Genomic DNA, 24452 nt, shown 5'->3' with positions numbered 1-24452 from the left:
CAGCAAATGCCTTATCACAGAACCTATGACATAGGTCTGCCTCAAACTCATGCCATGTAACATGATGTTTTTGCATAATGTAGCCAGCAAACCAAATTTCTGCTTTTCCTGTTAAGTACATTGTAGCTACTTCCACTCTTTGCTCCACAGCAATACTACATAATGAAAAGTACTTAAGGCATTTATGTATCCAACCTCTTGGATTACTACCTTCAAAAAAAGGTAGCTCGATTTTGGGCTTATGCAACATAATCCCTGAAGTATTGTAAGACCCCCCTGTGCCTCTTCTATCCACCTCTAAGCCCACTGTATTGTTCTTAACAGCACTGTTCTCCCCCACTTGATTATCATTTTTAAAGCTAGTTATATGAGCAGGCAACTCATTTGGCTTAGATTTTAAAATTCCAGGCTCATCAGGTTTATAAGTAAACCTATTTTTGTCATTAACCACTGTAACCTGTACAGTATGCTTGCCACTCATGTTAGATGAATTAGGGGTCTGTACCTGTTCCTCATCAGGCTGATTTTGATCTCCTTTTCGACCAGTCAAAATCCTCAAAAGTTCTTCGACGGACCCTTGATTTGTAGTCATTCTAGACTCCAAAACAGTGATGCGCTCCTCTTGTTTCTCCTACCATTTAGGGATCTTGGTTTCATCCTGAGACTGCTTAACCAAAGCAGTCAAATCTTCCAACTGTTTCTGTAGTGCTGCAAAATCTGGGGATTCAGTCATTGTCTGGTTTTTCTTTGGCATTACAGCTTCAATGGCCAGGAAAATGCAGGCTCTCGATACCAATTTGTTATGGATTGGGTAAAAGGAAGAAGAAATTATCGAAGGAATAGGGTTTAGGAACAGAAAGAAAAGAGATTACAGAAAACGTTTCTCATTCATTCCTTTCATAACCATCATTTCCATTACATTGCTGTTTTATTTACATACATAATAGAAAATCTGTTATGCTAGCTGGCCTATCCTTGCTAACCAATTTTGTTATCTCCACAGGATTTGGGCTTTACTGGGCCACCCATGCTTCATCTGTATCTATTGGACCAAGCATATTGATCTGCTGGTTTGGTGCTTTAATATTTCCCGTGCGCCTCACGTGCTCCCCTCTCAGGTAAGTATTTCCCAATTCGATCTCAATCCCTACCCTTGTTTCTTCATTTCCCCCAATTCTCCCAATTCTTCTTCGATACCCTTCTCTCTTCCTTCGTCTTCTCCCTCTCGCCTCCCTTCTCCAACTGTGACAAACTCCAGGAAGAATGCACTCTAAGTATGATTTTTTTTCTTTATTTTCTTAGATCTTGGGCAATGTGCCACTCGTAGAAATAAACCAACAATAGCATATATTTGCGTTCATACATATCTTTTTATCACAGGGGTGGATTGCTTGAACTAAAGTGTGGACCAGAACTACCCATCGAAGAAAAGTACGTTCTGAATCCATCTTTCATCCCTGCATCGAATCACAGTTGACCATGGATGTCTTGAATTTCTTTATCATCTCGCATACATTTTCAGTTGGAGTTTGTGTAGAAAGGTTTTATGTTTTCTCAGATGGCCATTGATCTTCATTCTTCAAATGATAATGCACCTGAGAGCTACCCTTATATGTTCCCCTAACTTAAATGAAGATGTTTAAAGTTTTCTTTGTCAAATACATATTTTAAAAACTTTTCCAGTTCTAAGTCAATATAATAGTTCAGGTACAATGATCTTAAGTTTATATTTTTCTTTTCATAGAGTGGCTGTTTTCAAGATGCTAGTGTTTTTGTGCCTAAAATAGCATCATACAACCGAATCTGACATGCATATTTTCTGTTGACCTATTGGACCCTAATTGTTATGTATTATGCAGATACAAACATTGGGGACGAGCTTCTCCATGGTTAATGAGTGGCAATCCCAGGGATCTTATCATGCCTATTGACGGTGATGATGGTTTCTTTCCCACCTCTGGAAATGAGATGGTAGGCTTAAGTATTGATGTTGGTTTGTTAGCTTTGAACAATTTGATCAATTATTATCTTCTATCTTCAACTGCTGTGCAGAAACCAGAAGTTGTTAATTCCAGTCGGAAATACCGGTTAAGGGTGCTGGTATGTGCACCGTCGAATTCTGCTCTTGATGAGATTATTTTTCGCCTTTTAAAAACTGGTATGACTTTTGCTCACTCTCTTTTACTTCTTTAGAGAAAAATAGCTGCTATAAGTCATAGATTGTACTAGTAAACCATTTTTCAACATTCTTCAGTGGTTCCTTTTTTATATTCTATTGTACTAGACTTAATCATCAAATTTCTGTGGAATGGATATTGTAGTTTAAAGCATATTATTGTTCTTGAAACAGGGACACCAGAAGGTTATTTATTACTGTTTTTCTTTAACAACTTAATCCAGCATTTATCTTGATTTTTGTCCCTCTCTAGTAAACTTGATTATATATATATATATATATTATTGCATGTTCAATCTTTTTCTCTATATTAAGTTCTTCTAACTAAAATGAAAAGGTGACAAGACTGAAGAAGCATTCATCTGAAAGTAGTAAATGAAACCAGTTATATTGGCTGTGTTTTGATATCATTGTAAAAGCTTGAAAGTGCTTGACTAGGTACTTAATGTTGTAAATTATTTTGGAGGGTGGAGATTATTGTTGGTTAAAAAGTTGTCTGAAATGTTTTCAAGTCTACGTGCTTTTATCTGGCCATCATTTTTTGATATAATTATACATTATATTTTTCTATTTCATACAGGTGTTCGTGACGAAAATGTCCGTGCATATACTCCTAAAATTGTTCGCATTGGTCTTAAACCGCATCATTCCGTAGAGGCAGTCTCTCAAAGATGCTGTGAATACTTGGTACTATTTTCTTCATCTAACAGTTCCTTGAAAGGATGTAACTATCAAGTAAGTATAACCTGAAATTTGTAATTTATCATCATTTTACTTGAGCATATTTAAAAAACAATGAAATTATTAGGTGGTTGAGTTGAGTGTTACAGTGGAAATGGTGTGGTATAAAATCATTAAAATAGTAGTGCTGGTGAATAGTGATGTTGGTAATAACCTGCCTTTAAAGATGAGGGTAGAAATTTTTTTGGTCGGTGTAATGGTAAAATAGACTGGTGCTCTAGATTCTGCTGTTCTCCATAGTGGCAATTTTTGTGATTGTGATGATCATATAGGAATAGAACATGTTCGGATCATATGGAAACATTGATGTAGAAATGCCCATAATTTCTGAATGACAGATTCTATGTCGATTTTCAACTTGCAAGATACATTTCTAGTTTGCACGCAAGCAAATTTGATATGACTAAAATAAAGAAAATAGACATTTAAAACTTGTAAATCTCACCCCAGTGTGAAATTCTTTTGTAAAGATCTTCATTCTACAATGCCTAGAAAAGCTTCACTGCTCATGTACCAACTTCTTGATATTAACATTATTTACCATTGCATTTTCTTGGGCAATGCCATTAGTGCAGTTCTTTAATTTACTAATTTTCCTTAGATAGGTGATCCAGTTCAATTACCAGCTACTGTAATTTCGCCTGTTGCTGAGAAACTTGGGTAAAACACTTAATAATGTGCTTAAGTAACTTTATCTTCTATCCCTGTATTTTTCTCTCATACACTTCTTAATTTTGAAGCTATGGCACAAGCTTGTTCAAGAGATTTCAGAGGGCTGGTTATCCTGTAAAGATGCTTAAGACCCAGTATCGTATGCATCCTGAGGTAAGAAAATAAATGAATATTGATATTACTTATCCAAAGGAACAAATTCATATAAGTTATGTTAACTAATTATTTGTTGAGCTATAATTCCTTTTAACAACTAAAATATCGGTGATATTAAAGATGTCAATGGATATGTGATAGCGGTAGATATACCCTATTTGGTGCAATGAGACGGCAGATTATAGATACTTGGATATGCTGTGCTGAATTGCATCCACTTATTTAGCAGCTTTATGTCTTAAAAGATTGTTAGTGTTTATTAATGGTTCCAGCTCTAATTAATGATGCTTCTTTTGCATCATGTGGTTGTATGTTAAGGATTAAGACAGTTACATAATCCGGCTGCGACTTAAGCTTTTATGAGTTGCTTTGTACAATGTGTTGTCTTCGATTAGATAATCTATTATTAGCATGATACATGGAATCTAATCTATTTGTTGAACAGATAAGAAGCTTCCCTTCAAAGGAGTTCTATGATGAAGCATTAGAAGATGGATCAGATGTTCAAGATCAAACTACTCGTGAATGGCACAAATACCGCTATTTTGGACCATTTTGCTTTTTCGATATACATGAAGGGAAAGAATCACAACCCTCCGGAAGTGGGTCCTGGGTAAATACTGATGAGATTGAGTTTGTTCTTGCCATGTATAATAAGTTGATAACCATGTACCCAGCACTTAAGCTCTCAATTTGCAATTATAAGCCCTTATAGACATCAAGTCAAGCTTTTACAAGAGAAATTTCAGGAAATGTTTGGGGTTGAGTCAAAAAAGGTTGCGGATATCGGTACCATTGACGGTTTCCAGGTAATACTCTTGTTCTCTTATTGAAATAGAAAAGCTTTTCATGCACTTACACGTCCGGTTTCCAGGTAAATATCCAACATACTAGATCTAAGATAAATGCACTCTCTGTTTTTCTTTTCAGGGACGGGAAAAGGATGTAATATTTTCTTGTGTTAGGGCGAGCAAAGATAGAGGCATAGGCTTTGTGGCTGATTTTCGGCGAATGAACGTCGGGATCACCCGAGCAAAGTCTTCTGTACTGGTACTATGATATAACGAGTCTATTTGAATTTGAAGTTTGGATGAATCATTTACTTAACAGATTTAGTTGTTTCTGCAGGTTGTAGGTTCAGCATCAACACTGAAGAGGGATGAGCATTGGAGCAACCTAGTAGAAAGTGCCGAGAAGCGAGACTGTCTCTTTAAGGTGGTAGTCTTTTCACTGAACTACTTAACAGACGATATATCAATTCAGTTAGTTCATTGAACTCCTAAGTTAGTAGTCAGATTGTCGGATAAAGTATGGGTTGGTTTGGTAAGCTGATTTTTCAATCATTTACCCGAATCGACTGATTGCTCTCCCTTTTGGGGCAAATGGTTAGGTTGAAATGAATGCATTTGAAAATATTGCTAAGAAATACCCTGGGCAGGTAGGGAAGCCATATGCATCATTCTTGAATGATGAATATCTGGAGTCGATGAAGGCTGTTACCAAGGATGCACAAATGGTGGATGAAATGGACAATGAGGAAACTAATGTGCCCTACAATGCGGGTGGAGATGCCGATCAAGCACCGGTGGAAGACAATGACTATGGAGAAGGATACGGAGATGGAGACGTGGGGGGTATGATGATGACTAAACACAATTTTCAGAAAAAAATGGTAAAAGTTTTGTTGACCCATAGAAATTTAAATCAGAGACTGTTATTTAATTGTTATACAAGGCTAATTTGGTTTTCTGCTTCCATTTCATGGTTGGCCATATTAAATAATACTATAAATCTTATTGTACGATGGTGAAAATAAGTATATATATATATATATATATATATATATGAGTTGTGATATACTTACACGTAGTGTAAAGTTTTTAATTTTGCACTTTTTTTATAATCGTTTGATGAAAGAAATTAAAGGTTGAGATTAACTATTTTATTTTCTAGTGAATATCTTAATATTTTCTACCGTTAATAGCAATCTTAGATTTTCCTTATCTAATAATCATAAAAAGGTATAAAATTAAATTTTTTACACTAAGTGTAAGTAGATCATATCCCTATATATATTGGTTAGAGAGTTGTTTCAATTAAAATAAATTAATATCATATAATTATAAATAATTATATTTATATTTAAACAAATATATTTAATTTCTCTCGATTCTGATTTAACTAAAAAATAAATAAAATTTAAGCAATAAAAAATTATTTATAAACATCAACTTAAATTTCTTTTTCACTTCACTCGATTGAAATATGCACTTTTACAGGTATATAATCCGATAAAAGAGTTTATATTACTAAAAATATTATTTCTTTTTTTATATTCAATGTTTACTTTCACATGTGCACATCTTTTGTCTCGACATTTGCCTTAAAATGTATCTTGGAGCCTTTGAAATGCTCTTGAAGCGGGATTAAAAATATACCATTTGTCCTTAATTGGTTAAAAAAAGTAAAAAATCAAGCTGGTGATTTTCTAATCTCATGTTGAAAATCTGAAGGCTTTATAACATCTGGTAGTTGCTGTGATAGTTTAATCAGATTCCAGAAGAAGGGAATGGGTTCCCACAAGGCAAGAATACCACAGAGAAAGATACTTGTGGCAGTTGGATTAATATTAGGATCAACCCACTGCACATGCTAACTTTACAATTTCCTCTTCCTTCAAACCGAAGAACCGATACAAAAAAAAAAAAAAAAGCAAAAACCTTGGGTTTGTAAGGGTGTGGCGGGGAGACACCAAAATTTGATCCTTTTTTCCCATTTAGAATCTTCTTTGCCTAAGCTTTTACTTTTGCAATACTCGAACCATGTGAAGTGATTCTCTGCCTCTTTCTCTCCCCCTTGAATCCCGGCTCCCCCCCCCCCCTTCAATGCTTTTTTAACTCAGATCCATTCGTGGATAAGAGAACAATGAAAGAAAATTAAATATCCCTTTTTTCAACCAATGTGAAAATAGTAAGAAAAACTCTTGGAGGTTTAGGGCTTTAAACACTCAATCCATCAAATCCACATTGCTTGTATGTAAGTGACTGCTTCCTTGGACTAATCACTATTGCACAATCCACCGATACCTGCCCATTCCAACACAAAAATATTTCAGCAAAACGAAAATCACAACATATATATCATCATCAATGTAGTAGTAATCTGACCAAAAAACGATTGAATGTCCAAAAATGTCATGAACATGATATGATATGATGCTATGCTTCCCCATTAGAGCGCATGCGGAGAGATCACATGACAATTATGAAAGTATAGATTTAAGGTCCATGAACATGGGTCCCTATACCATACATGAGATGGAAAAGCACCTACTTCGTGGCTAAGCAATGTTGAGTGAGATTCCAAGAAGGTTCCATAATGCATGCTTATGTTACCCGAGATCTTCGAGCGCATATTCAAGCATGAATATAATGATATAATTCGGTTTAAGTCCCAATTTCAGGTATCCAGAAGGGGGTTGATCAAGTCGGGTTAAACCCCGTTTTGGGGGACAAATTCACTCTATATTGTTTTTCATCCACAAGGCTTATCACTAGACATAACTTAATCTCGACTACTATACGTATAAGACGAGATTTCCGAGCACTATTGAATTCTGGAAGAGGATTGGGGTTAAAAAAAAAACTTGTGGATCACACAATAAAAGAAATTCATGGGAGGTGGATCCCACTGTTGCAGAGAAGGAAGTCAAGTGGGTCCAAGTGATAGCCCACCATTTACCCAAAATCACATGGCGAAGAAACCAGCAACAAAACAAAAAGCTTCTCATTTCTACCCCCGTTAAATAATTAAAGGGTATATACATCATAGCCCACCGAACTATAATCAAATGATCGTTTTGGTTACTAACATTTCAAAAGTTATATAATGGTTATTAAATTTATCAAACTGTTACTAAATGATCATGGAAACTTTACATAAGTGTAAAATGTTGATAAATTTAATGAAAATTTTATAATTTTTAAAAGTTCAATGGAGAAAATGATCACTTGGATATAGTTCAATAACACTTGATGTACTTTGCCCTTAAAATTAAACCACATTTATTATTTTATTCCACTCCTACAGCAACAACATCACAATTTAAAAATCCCAAAAAAGAATAATCCTAAATCCGAAATGATAGATAAATAAATCCCAGAAACCAATGGATTGATTTGTTTGATTTTAAGAAATATATATGCATAGATTCATGGTCAACTATTGCATGAAAATAAAGCTAGCCGCACGATAGCCAAATGCCATTGGTGCGTGCCATAAAAGCGCGTGAGAAGCAAGTAAAAATTATTGCCCTTATTAAAAGTTAAACATACCTTTAATCGTCTTCTAATACGTGTCCTAAGACAATCAATTAGTCAAATATCAATGAAAAAATGCATCGAGAACTAAGTACATTCCCTAAGACAATGACCGCCAAATGACAATTCTATCCCCAAATGAACCAGAAATTCAAAGAATTATTGGAGGTAAAAATATTCTTTACCGTGTCTTAAATTCGACTTTTGTAGATAAAATAATAATATTAAAAAAAAGTAACTCGATTTATATGGCTATTGGAAATCGAAAAAAATTAGACAAAGGAAAGTATCCAAGGAAGAAAAACATCCCCTACCGTAACGGGTGCAAGTTAGCATGGATAACAAAGCAAAGACGAGTGGAAGTTGGTAGGAAAAAAAAACAACAGAGCCCAAAAAAGTTGAAAATGACATCTAGAGGGGATGGCGGTGGCTATAAGCCAGCTACCACCGACCGACCGAGCGCCACCCCTTGCGGTGCTTTCAAACAGGTTGAAAATGTAATTCTAAACTTAATGGAGGACAATGGTGTAATTAGAAATGAGGTTAAATTGTTTCTAAAAGAAGAGAAGTTGAAGACGTGACCTGAACGCCGGGGGAATCGAAGTCCATCACACGGATCTTGGCGCCAACATCACCCAAAACCCGGAGCTCGACACGGTCGTTAAGCGAAGCATCTCTGATCAAATCAGCTGCATCAGCTTGCATCAAGTTAGCTCGATCGACGGCGATGGTTGCATCCACGGTTCTGGTGCTGTGAGCTTCTTGGTAAAACCCGGGGACCGAAGCTTTCCCCAAAGGAATCCCGCGGTACATGACGGTGAACCGGGATTCCCCGTACTTGATCCCTACTTTATTGGGATTCACCGCCGTGAAAATCATGCGGATGGTCAGAGACAAAGAGGCGGTCGTCGGGGTGGTCGCGACGGAGGTGGCGGTGCCGTCGAAAGAGGAAGGATTGGATGTGGAAATGCCCATGTATTGAACACCTACTTGTTGGAGATCGAACTGGGGCTTCTTGGGCTTAACGGCGAGGACTATTACGAGGACGACGGCGAGCACTAGAAGGGCTAAGAAGGAAAAGAGAAGGAAGAGGCAGCAACAACAGCCTTTGAAAGAGGCGGAGGAAGAGGAAGAACGGTGAGGATAGTAAGTGTGGTGGCGTTGGAGAGGTGGGGCGGTGATAGAGTTGTGGTGGTCGCCGTTGGCGGTGGATGAACGCGTTTCTGGGGCATGGTTTCGATGGGCGTTAGGTGGCATTTTTGTGCTGCTTTTCAAAGGGAAAAAGAAGAAGAAAAAGCCTCCCTCTCTCACTCAGTGACTCGGTATCTCTCTCGATAACTCTATGGAGCTACAGTGGTTTATTACTTTGAGGGAGATTGAGAGAGAGGGAGGGAACCCAAGAAAATTCGGTGCTTTTTCATCCGTTCTTTTTAGTGACTTCTTGCTGGTAGAGCCACTCTTGTGTAGACTATAATAAACAAGTCGAGTTTTAATTCTGCCTTCCATCCCTGTATTGTTTTAGAATTTGAAATATTATCCCCTATTTTATTATTTTGGTATGAAACCCTGGTATCTGGTATTCACATGAGATCAATTTTCGGTTTAATCCAAAAATGTTCCTAAATCGGTTGATTTGGTTAAAATTATATCTGCTTAGTTAGCTATTTCGATAATAATAATTTCTCACCCCTAATCTATAGTTAAGTCGAGTTAGAGTCCTAAACTAGATGTAAGGTCCTCTTAACATCCACCCCACTTGTTTAAGAGATGTCCATGTTATTATAGCATCACCTAACAAGTGTAGGTCCTTCTATTTTAACTTCTAGGAATGTATATCTTCTATTTCTTTGATTTAAAAAATTATGTTTTAATCTATAATATTGTTAATAGACTTTCATTAAATATATAATATTCTAGCTTTTGAATGTTTAGTTTAAAATGCAAAACCTTACTGATCAATGACATGATCGTCATTCTTACAAGTTTTGGGTTCAATTATGTCGTTTGCAGGGATATTTGAGTGTTCATCGTCGTCAAATGATTGAGATTTTTTCAACAAATATTACCTTATAGTTATCATAGACTAATGAAAATCAAATTCGAAGTTCGCAACACATTTAAAATTAGTGGAAGCCAATTAACATGCTTATAAATTTAATTTTAATCTTTAATAAATTAATTGTAGTCCATTAAATTATGATTCTTATTCTAAATTAATCTTTAAAATTTTAATTATTTTCATTTCACTCCTAAATTTTGACTTTCATTCTAAATTAGTCCTTAATTTTTTTAACATTTCAATTTCATCCAAAACTATCCGTATATACTAATCTCAACCCTTTTAATAAAGAGAAAATAACCTCAGTGACCAAAAATCCCAGATAATATACGATTTTGACCAACTTTTTTTGGATTTGCGAAAATGACCAACAAAATCGCAATGCGATCTCTAATTCGCATTGCGATCTCCACTATCGCAAATTCACGTTGCATTTCGCATTGCGATAGTTGAAAATCGCGTTGCGTTTTTCCATTTCGCGTTGCGATAGTTGAAAATCGCGTTGCGATTTTCCATTTTGCGTTGCGATAGTTGAAAATCGCGTTGCGATTTTCCATTTCGCGTTGCGATAGTCTACAGTCGCGTTGCGATTTTCCATTTCGCGTTGCGATAGTTGAAATTCGCGTTGCGATTTTTCATTTCGCGTTGCGATAGTCTACAGTTGTCGTTGCGATTTTCCAAATTCGTTATGATAGTTAAAAAAAAGATTTTGTTTCTTAAGAATTTTCTATAAAAAGATAGTATCCGCGCGGACGTGTCAAAGACACGTATTACCACGACCACGACCACGACCACGACCACGACCACGACCACGACCCGACCCGACCCGACCCGAGACGAGACGGACGGCGGCGGCGGCGCGCGAGAGTCCCTCTTGTTCTCTATCACTCAACAAGGAAGTGGGAAAGACAAGCCTTAAATACCATTCCCAATAGTGTTTCCAATACTATGTGGGATTTGAGCATTACCAACACTTATTCCCAATACTATGTGGGATTGAGCCTTAAATAGTGATATTATTTTTGAATGTTTTGCTTAAAATTACAATAATCGCGATTGATTGTAGATTGACTTTTAATTATGACATATTTAATCGTATAATACTAATGTAATTGGTTGTTGATTCAGTTATTTTAAGGTGCATGATTGTTAATTGTTTCCTGAATAATCACATTGTATTGGAAACAAGTGTTGGTAATGCTCAATCCCACATTGTATTAGAAACACTATTGGGAATGGTATTTAAGGCTTGGCTTTCCCACTTCATTGTTGAGTAATAGAGAACAAGGGGGACTCTCGCGCACCGCCGCCGCCGTCCGTCTCGTCTCGGGTCGGGTCGGGTCGTGGTCGTGGTCGTGGTCGTGGTCGTGGTCGTGGTAATGGTAATGGTAATGGTAATACGTGTCTTCGACACGTCCGCGCGTATACTATCTTTTTAGAGAAAATTCTTAAGAAACAAAATCTTTTTTTTTAACTATCACAACGAATTTGGAAAATCGCAACGACAACTGTAGACTATCGCAACGCGAAATGGAAAATCGCAACGCGAATTTCAACTATCGCAACGCGAAATGGAAAATCGCAACGCGAAATGGAAAATCGCAACGCGATTTTCAACTATCGCAACGCGAAATGGAAAACCACAACGCGATTTTCAACTATCGCAACGCGAAATGCAACGCGAATTTGCGATGATGGAGATCGCGTTGCGATTTCAACTATCGCAACGCGAAATGGAAAATCGCAACGCGATCTCCAACTATCGCAACGCGAAATGGAAAAACGCAACGCGATTTTCAACTATCGCAATGCGAAATGCAACGTGAATTTGCGATAGTGGAGATCGCAATGCGAATTAGAGATCGCATTGCGATTTTGTTGGTCATTTTCGCAAATCCAAAAAAAGTTGGTCAAAATCGTATATTATCTAAGATTTTTTGTCACTGAGGTTATTTTCTCTTTAATAAAATAGTTAGGTCAAGCTAAACTATTATATGTTTGAAAAAAATAGGTTAAATAATTGTGGAAACTAATTACTTATTGGATGAATTTGAGGATGAAATTGAAAGATTCGATAGTTTGTGAAATAATTTAAAATGATGATCATAACTTAAGGATAAAATTAGAATGTTCAAAAGTTTGAAAATTAGTTTAATATAGAGTCCTAGTTTAAAATTAAAATATTCAAAAAAAATTAATAATTCAAAATAAGAAACATAATTTGAATACAAGCTATACAATTAATTTATTTTTAAATTAACAAATAAATAGACCAAATTTCCAGAATTAAAGACCAATTTCACTCCATTTTAAAACTTCAAAAAAAAAAAAATAGAGGGACCAGTGACAGTCATAAATAAATAATGCATGAATTAATGGGATATGTCATGAAATTTTCTTTTTCTTTGTTTGGTTACATCTATCAATAGAACAAACTAAAGGTTGAAGCTCGATTGAACACTATTTATTGCAACTTCTATAAAGTTTACAGGTTTTGGTGTTTTTTTTAAGACAAGGCAACTAATCTTTATTAAAAAAATATTTAAAATTATAATAAAGATTTATAATTATTATAATAAATCAAATACATAAATAGGATATTTTCCTATAGCAGTGAAACTAATTACTTTAAATCATAGAAGGACCTTACACGAAAAAGATAAAAAAAATCAACCAAATGACTAAAACGAAAAAATAGATATGAATAAATCTGATTGTATCAGTAAATGAACCATAAAATGTGATTAACCTATTGAAAGACCATCGAAAACCACAAATCTAAGCGGACATTGCGAGAAACTATTTACGAACGTAAAATTACGTATCTAAATTCAATCTGAGGATTCATAAGAGGGATGATCAACATGATTACTAATAAACGTCATCTTGATTGGTCGTGACATTGCCAAATTCATCTATGAGAAAATATCAAATGAAAAGACCGATCCAATGACGAAAAAAATTAATATTTTAAAAATAAAATTTGAATTATAAAATAAATCTACTAATTTAATTAATTTGAAATTTTTTAAGTCAATTTTTTAGTTACATCATTAATAAGGATTTACTCTGAAATCCAAAATTAGATGTCTTTTTTTTTTTCATTAACCGGATATGTATTACATTTCCAATATAAATTACAAGATTTTCTTTGGAATTAGTTAAAATATTATTACCATCTCTGCCTTATAATAATAAGAGTTAGGATTCGAGTTTTTTAAGAGTGAAATTTTAGTTGAAAATGAGTTATTTAAGAATGTTTTTTACGTGTTAAACGAAATTTTGTGCCAAAAAGTAATTCGATAAGTATTTCCAAAGGACCCCTAACTGCATTACATGTTTTTAGAACTATAAATGATATTCTAAATCAATTTTTTAATCTTTTTTAACATTTAAAAATTATCCTTAGTCTTATTAAATTTTTAAATATTCTAATTCTTTAAACTTTTAAATAATTAAGGCGAATAGTTTTATTATATCATTATTATTTAATTTCAACATTTTCTTCCTAAAGACAGAAACAAATATATCCCTAACTAATCACAAACTTTTTTTTATTAAGATTTGAACTAATTAAATAAAATCTGAGCAGTAGATCAAAATGTAAGATGTTTTATTGAAGAAATGGAATTCCTGCAGCATACATATTACATAGTAAAAACCAGGAAATGTTGGAGTACATCATCTACCTATATCTCCATGCAAGGAGAGGGACAGGGACCAAAAAGGAAGAAAAGGAAAATTGGAATAACATACGATGAACATTTCCTGTAACAGTTCCCAACATGTCGAAAACGCTGCCTGATCACATGTCGGATATAAGTGGAAGTGCTTAGCAAGCCTTGCCTTTTATGCAGTTGAGTGCGCCGGAATCCTTTGTCAGTAACGGCGCAATTTTACCAGGCTGGTATGCAAGCATTACGTCGCCGCCGTATTTCTTGGTCACCCACGAACTGCCGGACTCGACGAAGAAGGCACCATTGTCGAACTGATCACCTTGGGTTATCCAGTTCCAGTTCTTCCACTCCGATTCCGGGGAGTAATCTCTTTTGGTGACTTCTTTGTTTACTGTTTCCGATGAGGCGGAGTAGCGGTTGCCCTGGCTGACGTAGGTAGGGTGGCTGCTGCCGCCGATGGCGTACATCAGCCAGTGGGTGTAGTCGTTGTTTACAACATGGATGAAACCGAATCGGCTTCTCGGCATTCTCTGGACCAACCCTTTTCCGAAGTGGTTCAACGCGACGGTGATCTGCATCTTCTCGTCGAGGTCGTACGAGTCGTGTGCTCCGAACAACATCACGTCGTTGTGATCGGTGAAATGGCAGTTTGAAATGGTGATGGCGCTGGAGCCCTGAATAGCGTCGATAAGACCATCGGAACATCGGTACATGGAGAGATGGTCGATCCAAACGTTGGTTGATCCGAAGATAGAGATCCCATCTCCGTCACTCTTTGTCCTAACCCCGGCGTGTCCTTCACCATCCTTGATCGTGCCACCTTCACAAGCCACCGTGTCGTGGATACGAAGGTTATGGATGATAATGTTCTTGGCGAACTGGATGGTAATACCGGCGCCGTAAGCGATATGCACTTTAACTCCCCTTCCGTCGATGGTTTTATCGTTGGTCATTATGAGAAGCTCCTGTTCCGGCGTGATCACCATGGAGTGCTGGAAGATGATCCAAAGCGGCCTCGTTTGGATGACGGCGTGACGGAGAGTTCCAGGCTTTGGGTCATGAATATCATCGGAAGAATCGGTGATAACATAAAACTCACCGTCTTTTCCACCGGTGGTGCCATGGCCGAATCCGAGGGCGCAATCGGCAAGCTTCATCCTATTAATCTCCCAATATTCATCGCACCGCCAACATTGATCGATGGGATTAGACGCCACGCAAGGACCGCCATTCTTTTTCTTCCCCCTCATATCACGTCTCGTGGAATTCAAACCCATCATCGTCTTGGCCGCATGCTCGTTGTAGTGATTAACAATCTGCTCCGGGTTAGCCCGATAAGCCTTTTCCAGATTCTCTTTCGCCATTAACTCCCGCTCCCTCAAGTAATCATCGTATTCCCCAATGTGAGCTTGCAGGGTTTGGATTAAAACCAAAAGCGAACACCAAAATCCAAGGATGCCAACACTAAATCTGCTGGAATCACCCATTGTCTTGTGTTATTAAACAAGTAAAAAACAAAAAATCCCTGAGATCTACCAAACAATTTATTCAGATGAGAGACAAAGCCGAACCCAACAAGTTGAGCTCAAGCTTGTTGGTCACAAAAACTGGGATTTATTTTATTTGGGTTGATGATTAGAATGGGAAATGCATCGCTCTTTTATATTACATCATACACACTATTTTTACTCATTCTTAACAACCAAATTCCTCAAATCTCTCTTTTCATCCATACACTTGTTTGCGTATTATAAAATCCGCAACAAAATTTACAATACTGCCACACACGTGCGTTTAAAAGGGTAAATTACGCAATTAGCTTATACACTATCAATTTTGATCCATTTTAGTATATAAACTTTCAATTGTTTCAAAATCATACCTAAAGCTTAGTTTTTGTTTAATCTTAGTATATCTATTCAAAATTTAACGTTGAGTTTTCATTTTTTTTTAAAGTTTAGGTATTAAAACGGACCAAAACTAATAGTTTAGAAAAAATTAAAAATCTAGATACTAAACCAGACTAAAACTGATAGTTTAAGTACTAAACACGTAGTTTACCCTTATGTAGACACTCATTTTCGTCCGATCTTATATAATATATGGCTTTATTATATATTTATGTTACTTTGTATAGTATATATTATATTATTTATGTTGCCCTTTAATATTATGTGGTACAAACATATTTATAATATATACTTACATTATATAATATATAATGTATATATGTTGTCGTATATATTCATTTTATATAATATATGAGTGCTATTAGTATATATTATTAATTAACATGTGTTGTGTTGGTTTTGTGTCAGGCCCAAATAAGCTAACTAGAACCCGGTTGAGATCCGACCCACCCATAGGACAACCCGGCTGCAACCCGTAGTAGATCCGACCCGACCCAGTCAATATCCTAGGGTTTCTGAAACCCTAGAGAGCCAGTCGCTGCCTCTTATTTTTTGCTCCCAGCCTCTAGTGTCTATGACATTGGATCAAGATAGATCCAACGGCCCAAAACGAAGATCAAGGCTAAGGGTTTCCAAACCTAACAACCCCAGCCGCCAAGCAAGGGGGTTCAGCCACAACTCCTATTTTTTTGGCTGATTTTGAAGACATTATCCCCTAGTGGGAGACTATTTTCAGGAGGGTAAACCAATAAACTCAATGACCTAGCCTAACTAGGACTCTAAATTGAACGGGAAAAGGGGATTTGTAAAGTTATAAATCCCTGCAAAATCAAAAGGGAAGATAAGTGAGAAACACATGAGATACGCAAGGAAAATATGAGAACTTGTAAAACTTCGAAAAAGAAATAAAAAATGGTAAAATTTCTTACCTTTCTCGATTCTTGACACGCTGTAAGCCTCGGGTTTTTTCTTCAATTTTTTTTTTCTTTCTTTTTGGTTCGAAAAGCCGATGAAAAGGGGGAGGGCTTTCGAAAGATCTTTCTCAGATCTAGCCCTCCCCGAGACTATTTTGCAAAAACCAACTTCATTTTTGAAATGAAGGTCAAAAGAGCTTTTGAAAAACTAGATTTTTTTTTGGTTTTGTCGCCGATGAAAGGCGGCTGGCGTCAATCAACAGTGACTAGTGAGGCGGCGGTGGCTGAAATCTGGGTTCTCTATGAACCCAGTGGCCATGTTCTTCATCTGCTAAATAATATTGCAGAGGATTTTAGGGTTTTGGTTTGATCCATTTTCGATGGGGGGAAGAATGAGACTTGTTTTTGAATTATTGGGTTTAATACTGAACCCGATTGACTCAATAACCCAACTAGATCCCCTAGGATCCGTGTGTTTTGCCAATAAAAAGGTCTAATTATGGGTTCAACCCCCCATTTATTTTAAAGTTCATTTTATCCCCTGAACTCAATTTTAACCCCGATTTCATTTTTAAATTTACCATCTATTTTATTTTTCTTTTAATTTGGTCCTTTTTTATTTAATTTATGTTTTAATTAAAAAAAATTCTTTTATTTTTTATTTCTTTTTATTTTTAATTTAACTAACCTTTTTATTATTTCATTTATTTCTTTTCAATTTAGCCATTTTTATTCATTTTTCCTTCTTTTTCAATTCAGTTTTTTCATTATTTATTTTATTATCTTCCTTTTAAATTTAGTTTTTTTTATTTTTTTAGTAAGGGTTATATTTAATTTCACAATTAACATTTTTTACAATTAATTTAGTAGACTTTTTTTCCTACAATATTTTATTTTAGTATGTGCAACTTGTTTTGTTTTATTTTCTGTTAATTCCTCAGCATGTATTTTTACTTTTTTTTCTTTTGTTTGCTTAAAGTATCATAATTAACCTTTTTTTTCTTTTGATTCATCATGTTACTTTGCCAATTTAAGATTTTTTTAACTTTTTAAGGGTATTCTTTTAAATCGATCGGATGTAAGTAATTTGGATCTTAACTTGCAATTTTCCCAATTAAGACAATTGGAAATTATATGAGTACCGAAAGGGCAGTTCAAGGGTGCTAATCCTTCATTGACTGTAACCGACTCCCGAATCCGACATATCTTTGGTAAGATGCAGATCAAGTAAGAAACCGAGGTATCTGATCAACCAATTTTTGTTCTTAAAATAAATGATCGGTGGCAACTCTAACCCACTTATTTAAGTCAAAGCCCAATTCTGGGCCCACCCGAAAGACGGTTGTGATAGCTTGGCGACTGTGCCTGGGAAAGGTAAGTGAGTCACTCTAAGGCTAATTTCCAGTTGATTTTTTAAATGAAAAATGTAAGTTAAATTTTAAGATACATTTTCGATCCTTATTACTTACCTTTGATATTTTTCAAGCAAATAGTTGTACTGACGTTTTTTCAATGATTTCAGATTTTTGAAAAAGTTTTCATCTCTGGCTCTATACCTAAGCTCCGAACCCTTTTTAAGTGGGGGTGAAAGTGACACCTTTGTGAGAATTTATTCTCAGTGCGGGCCTAACAAGTAACCTTTGGGATTCATATACCTTATGTATTCGTGTGAATTTATTATCCGTGCAAACATAAGAGAATGTACGCTCTCGAGTTTAACTTAGTCCAGATAAGCTTGTAATGGGCTTAGGACTAAGGGTCTGGCAAGTCCAAGGGGCACAAGCAAGGAAAACTTGGGTACCTTCTTTAAAACCTAAACTGGGAGAATGCAAGGAGTTAGAGCCCACCCTGAAACCCTATTTCAAAACCTAGGATGCTTGAATTATCTCATATTTTACTTTATGTTAAAAGCATACAAACTAGACAAATATGCAGTTAGGATTTGCTTAAAATTACCATGTGGGGTAGAAAACATGTATAGTTAAGAATTAAAGCATGTTGGTTAGATATCATGTGGGGTAGAACTTTTTATTTTCATTATTATTTTTTTTATCCTTATCTCACTAACTTTTTTTCCTTTCTTTTCCCCCTTTTATTTTATTCTATTTTATTTTTTTATCATTCACATCATTCAAAAGAGGTGTTAATTCACAAAAATATGTTCATTAAATGTAAATAGTTTGCATTAATGGACAAAGGGGTTGTAATACAAGAGATGAAAAATGTCGAGGTACGACTGTGGTCCGAAAAGACTCAGAAAGAAAAAGGAGACAATCTGCAAGATAGCAATATGTTACATTCAATAAAGAAAACGTGGTGCCCACAATCAAGTACATGGAAAGTCAACTTTTCAAAAATGGGTTGGCAAAGGTTGCAGGGGCAAGACGAGAAAAAGGTTACTGACCTGGAGAGTCCCTTCAAAGACAACAAAACAAGATGGCTCTGAAACTGGAGACCATTGTTGACGAATTAAAAAAAACAAGAAAATGAACTTCGGATAGCTCCTATCAATGGAGGGCTCTAATGGTGTTTCCGTTAGGAAACATGCTCAGCAAAGGTTGAAAGCTAAAATTACAGTCATTCGATATTTCTTGGAACAAGCTCGACACTTGCACGATTTAGTCAGAGAAGCAAGAGCAGCTCGACAAGGTATTCAACCGGCGACAGATAAAAGAATAAGATTTTTCGATCTGTTAGAAGCTGCTCATAGTCTAGAAGACTTAGTCATAATACACCTTTAAGATGTTTATGTCTCTTAAAAAATAGCACTTTTGTCCCTATAAAGATTATTTATAGTAACAAACACATTTTTTGGATCAGTGCCTTGAAACTTCGTGCATCATGCATTCTTGCATATTTCGCATTATATTTTTTCATTACATTCACATTAACTAACAATAGATGTCTCATAATAAAAGAACAAACACTGGACACAACAAACATTGGATACACCTCATCCTTACAATACCCGTTCAAACAAAAAGGAAATGGAAGCTAAGATTTCTCAACTTGAAGATAACATAAATCAAAATCAACAAGATACCTTGGATTCCATCACTAGGAACCAAGACTCATTAGTTGACCAGATGATTTCAAGGTTGTCTGGCCGGAATCAATTGAATGCTTCTAGGGCAGGGGCATCCTAATGAGGTTTTATTCCATTTTGCAGCATCCTGTTTAATTTTTTTTGAACTTTCACATTTTCTTTTTGTAAGGATATTTAAATGAGTTTATGCTACTATAAAAATGGTGAACTTTGAATCAAATTTACAACTTGAAATTCTCTGAATATCAACTAAATTAAAAAATTATGTAAATGATTCAGAGTTACAGATCTTTGACAAAGTGACATGATTTAAATTTGATAAAACAAAGACCTTGACCTTACCCTAGAAGATACGCTCAAACACCATACCCTTCTCTTGCAAGAACCGATATAACCTTCTCCTCTCATAAGGGAATGAACAAGAGACTTGGTATTAGGTATGCATAGGAGCGGACAACATGAGGCATCTCTTGTGTATGACATTACTATACTTTTGTTAAGGACGTTCAATGATGATCATGATCTTTACAGATGAAATAGTCGAGTAAGCAAATCTAGTTTAGGTCAGTTGCTTGGAAATTGAACTCTAAAGATGAGATTTCTTGACTTTCAAGAACACCTAGACTATAACAGGTATTTCTTGAAAAACTCAAGAAATTGGATCTGTATACCCAAATTATAATATTATATGTATACAATAAAGCTTGAGTTGCCCCTCTAAAGCAATTGGTTAAACGTCCCGACTTTATGGATAAGATTCTGCTAGCTTGATAAAGGTGATTATAATATCTATACAATAAAGTTTGAGCTGTCCTTCTAGAGTAATTGGTTAAACGCCACAGATTTATGGATAAGATTCAGCTAGCCAGACAATAGCAAATTAAATCAAATTGATCTAAATAAGGAGTTTCGGTAAAGATGAACTAAGGGATTTAAGGAACACCTGTTATAGTCAATTTCACACGAGCACTCAGAAATTTCATTTTTAGATCGATATTTTGACACTGTCTTTGTTAGAGGAGTCTACGAAGCTTGAAAAAATACAAGATTTCAGAGAACCAAAATAGAAGATCTAGTAGTTGATTATGTTAGTTGTGTTATTTTGTCCGCATCTAATTAAAATGCCAAGCCAAAGAAAAGAGGCAGGTTGCGATGTTCAAAAAAGAAATGACATTTTGGTGGTCGAAACCTTAGAAAATAGGAAGCCAACCTGAGGCCAACTCATCAATTTAGATTTTTTTCAAAGAGCTACAACTCTGAAAGCATTGAAGAGTTGTTGATTCTTTTGATTTTCTGTGAACTCATGTTTATGATTTGATTCGATTGTGAGCCTGAATTAAGGGGCAATTTTTTACAAAATTCTTATATTCGCATATCTTTTTTCCCCTCCTAAAATAAAATAAAGGAGAAAAACATTTTCAAACAGGACAATCTCAAATGTGAAAGGTCCTTGAAGCTGTTGAGGTTCATTTTACCTCGATTGAAGAAAGAATAAACAATGCCAGAACAACGGAGCATTTCACATTCTTGAAAGCAAATAGTCCAAGTGATCAGATAGAACTTGTGACATTGTCAACAACTCGAGAAGAAAATGGGGCATGATCGATTCCAAGGACATGACCAGCAGACAAAAATGAAGCTCTATCCAGGAGATAAAACAAGAAATAATTCATGTTAAATACATCTTAGACATACTTAAGAGCATCACATTTATCATTTTTCACATACATAATTTTTGCATCTTTAGATTCAAGTTTCAACTTCAAGACGAAAGATATTCGATTCAAAAGCACCTTCAAAAAAGATTGATGATGGTTGCTTAACTCAACAGTGAGGAGCGACACCTCAACCAATTTGACTAATTGAAAGATCGATAGATCTTATAATCAACTTCAGACGGGTTCAAGAGCCAATTCAGGACGGATCCATTTCACCTTAACTTAACGATGAGTGGCTAGTTTCCAGTTAACATTTTCAAGCCAGATTTCGAGTCCATGACAGATGACATCTGGCTGACAAAATATATCACTTGGCTTTCCCGTGAAGAGGAGTCATTTAAATAATTATTATCGGCTTAGACCTACGAAGGGAGCCATCCTTCATTTAGAGGAAATTCATAACACAGCTTAAGTCGAGAAAAATTGTCTGTCAACAAACAACTTTCCAGTTTAGATTTCGAGCTAGATTTTAACTTCACAGCTAAAGATATCGAACTCAAAATGATGCAACTTGTAAAAGATTAGATTTCAAGTTGACAACGAAGGATATCCAACCAAAGACAATTTGGCGGTGCAATTTACAAGATTAGATTTCAACTTCACAGCGAATGAGTCATCCACGATTTCAACTTAACAAAGGAAGGATACCGTACCCAAAATATTAACCCAACTTCATGACGAAGGAGTCATATGTGACACAATAATGAAAAAATCAGCTTCATTTAGAGTCAATTTCAACTTCACAACAAAAGATATTGAAATCGAAAGCGATGAAATTTACAAGAGTGGATTTCAACTTCACAATGAAGGACATCCAATTCAAAACTCAACTTCACAACGAATGAGCTACCCATGATTTCAACTACACGATGAAGGATACTATACCCAAAAGATTGACACAACTTCATGACGAAGGAGTCATATGTGACACAACAATGAAAAACCAGTTTCATTCAGGTCAAATTTCAGCTTCACAACGAAGGACGTCCAATTCAAAGCTCAACTTCACAGCGAATGAGCCATCCACGATTTCAACTTCACAACGAAGGATATCGTGCCCAAGTGGATTGACTTAGTTTCACAGTGAATGAGTCATATGTAAAAATAGAGGGATACCTCCCAGCCTATTATAGTATAGCTCAAGGCAAGAAGGGTTATTTGTCAACAAAAACCTTCGAGTTTGATTACATTCAGCTCAAGGGGATTACATTCAGCTCAAGGGGCATATCAAATTTACAGTATAGCTCAAGGCCAGAAGGGCTATCTGTCAACAAAAACCTTCGAGTTCGATTCCATTCAGTTTAAGGGCATATCTAATTTACATTATAGTTCAGGGCAATAAGGGCTATTCGTCAACAAAAACCTTCGAGTTCGATTCCGTTAAGCTCAAGGGCATCAAATTTACATAATAACTCAAGGCGAGAAAGACTATCCATCAACATAAACCTTCGAGTTCGATTCCATTCAGCTCAAGGGAATATCAAATTTATAGCATAGTTCAAGGCAAGAAGGGACTATCTGTCAACAAAAACCTTCGAGTTCAATTCTGTTCAGCTCAAGGGCATATCAAATTTACAGCATAGCTCAAGACGAGAAGGGTTATTTCATTCAGCTCAAGGGCATATCAAATTACAACATAGCTCAAGGCGAGAAGGGCTATATGTCAATAAAAACCTTCGAGTTTGATTACATTCAACTCAGGGGGGAATATCAAATTTACAGTATAGCTCAAGGCAAGAAGGACTATCTGTCGACAAAAACCTTCGAGTTCGATTCCATTCAGCTCAAGGGCATATCAAATTTGTAGCATAGCTTAAGGCGGGATGGGCTACATGTCAACGAAAACCTTCGAGTTTGATTACATTCAGCTAAAGGGCATATCAAATTTATACCATAGCTAAGGCGAGAAGGGCTATTTGTCAACAAAAACCTTCAAGTTTGATTCTATTCAGAGCGAGGAACTATTTTTCGGGTAAAGTTTAAACCAAGGTCTTTAAGTCAAGAAGAAGATCTGAGGCAATCTATTAGCCTAGTACAACATAACTTAAGTTGAGAAAAACTATATGTCAATGAAAACTTTTGAGTTCGATTCCATTCAGCTCGAGGGCTTATCAACTACATGGTAGTGTAGAGGAACTACTTTCCAGTCGAATTTTCAAACCAAGGTCTTTAAATCGAGGAAAAGACCAAGGTTGACTACGATTTGACAACAAGAAGCCACCTTCCGATTCAAATGCCAAACTACGGTTTCAATTTCATGAAGAAGGATATTATTTCAAGACGGACTCGACTTCGCGACGAAGGAGTCATCCGCAACTCAATTTAACAAGGAGTTATTCCTAATTGAAATATCAGAGTCAATTTTCAAATCCACAAGGGAGGATATTAGACTCAAAGACCCCGTCATACTGAACGAAAATTTGTGTCATTTTATCTTTGTCCTATTTTTTGTTACACGAAAAAAGACAAAGAGGGGCAACTGTAGACACTCATTTTCGTCCGACCTTATATATAATATATGGTTTTATTATATATTTATATTACTTTGTATAATATATATTATATTATTTATGTTGCCCATTAATATTATGTGGTACAAACATATTTATAATATATACTTACATTATATAATATATAATGTATATATGTTGGCGTATATATTCATTTTATATAATATATGAGTGATATTAGTATATATTATTAATTAAAATGTGTTGTGTTGGTTTTGTCTCAGGCCCAAATAAGCTAACCTAGAATCCGATTGAAATCCAACCCGCCCACAGAACAACTCGGCTCTAACCTGTAGCAGATCCGACCCGACCCAATCAATATCTTAGGGTTTTTGAAACCCTAGAGAGTCAGTCGTCGCCTCTTATTTTCTGCTCCCAGCCGCTAGTGCTTATGTCGTTGGATCAAGATAGATCCAACGGCCCAAAATGAAGATCAAGGCTAAGGTTTCTAAACCTAACAACCCCAGCTGCCAAGCAAGGGGGGGTTCATCCACAACCCCTATTTTTTTGGCTGATTTCGAAGATAATATCACCTAGTGGGGGACTATTTTTGT

At 35.8% G+C, this 24452-nt stretch overlaps 3 protein-coding genes across 3 annotated transcripts; 1 reads left to right on the top strand and 2 right to left on the bottom strand.

Annotated features, from left to right (window-relative positions):
- The first annotated feature begins 941 nt into the window (after nt 1–941).
- LOC120123152 (probable helicase MAGATAMA 3) lies at nt 942–5480 on the top strand. Its single transcript, XM_039142109.1, has 11 exons — nt 942–1118; nt 1381–1431; nt 1860–1971; nt 2053–2158; nt 2757–2911; nt 3519–3577; nt 3658–3742; nt 4191–4554; nt 4676–4795; nt 4874–4960; nt 5184–5480. Exons 1-8 carry the CDS (start codon nt 958–960, stop codon nt 4458–4460), a joined length of 999 nt encoding a protein of 332 aa, XP_038998040.1. The 5' UTR covers nt 942–957; the 3' UTR covers nt 4461–4554; nt 4676–4795; nt 4874–4960; nt 5184–5480.
- A 1216-nt stretch (nt 5481–6696) lies between these two features.
- On the bottom strand, nt 6697–9467 carry LOC120123153. Its single transcript, XM_039142110.1, has 2 exons — nt 8647–9467; nt 6697–6831 (listed from the first exon to the last, which is right to left on the bottom strand). Exons 1-2 carry the CDS (start codon nt 9319–9321, stop codon nt 6745–6747), a joined length of 762 nt encoding a protein of 253 aa, XP_038998041.1. The 5' UTR covers nt 9322–9467; the 3' UTR covers nt 6697–6744.
- A 4472-nt stretch (nt 9468–13939) lies between these two features.
- Nucleotides 13940–15302, bottom strand: LOC120123230 (pectate lyase-like). Its single transcript, XM_039142157.1, has one exon. The coding sequence runs from the start codon at nt 15285–15287 to the stop codon at nt 13956–13958; it is 1332 nt and encodes a 443-aa protein (XP_038998088.1). The 5' UTR covers nt 15288–15302; the 3' UTR covers nt 13940–13955.
- Nucleotides 15303–24452: the final 9150 nt, after the last annotated feature.

Source organism: Hibiscus syriacus, unplaced genomic scaffold (assembly GCF_006381635.1).
Source record: "Hibiscus syriacus cultivar Baekdansim isolate YM2019G1 unplaced genomic scaffold, ASM638163v2 tig00110391_pilon, whole genome shotgun sequence".
In the NCBI taxonomy this organism is placed as follows: Eukaryota; Viridiplantae; Streptophyta; class Magnoliopsida; order Malvales; family Malvaceae; genus Hibiscus; species Hibiscus syriacus.
The sequence above is the reverse complement of the archived record's forward strand: the minus strand, read 5'-3'. Positions and strand labels throughout refer to the sequence as shown.

Bases quoted from the DNA above. Each gene is read 5' to 3' on its own strand.
- LOC120123230 (XM_039142157.1), bottom strand. From the start codon at position 15,287: ATGGGTGATTCCAGCAGATTTAGTGTTGGCATCCTTGGATTTTGGTGT.
- LOC120123153 (XM_039142110.1), bottom strand. From the start codon at position 9,321: ATGCCACCTAACGCCCATCGAAACCATGCCCCAGAAACGCGTTCATCC. The intron at 6,832-8,646 runs GTCACGTCTTCA...TGGAATGGGCAG, and splicing joins TCGATTCCCCCGGCGTTCAG to GTATCGGTGGATTGTGCAAT.
- LOC120123152 (XM_039142109.1), top strand. From the start codon at position 958: ATGCTAGCTGGCCTATCCTTGCTAACCAATTTTGTTATCTCCACAGGA. The intron at 1,972-2,052 runs GTAGGCTTAAGT...ACTGCTGTGCAG, and splicing joins CCACCTCTGGAAATGAGATG to AAACCAGAAGTTGTTAATTC. The intron at 2,159-2,756 runs GTATGACTTTTG...TATTTCATACAG, and splicing joins TTTTCGCCTTTTAAAAACTG to GTGTTCGTGACGAAAATGTC.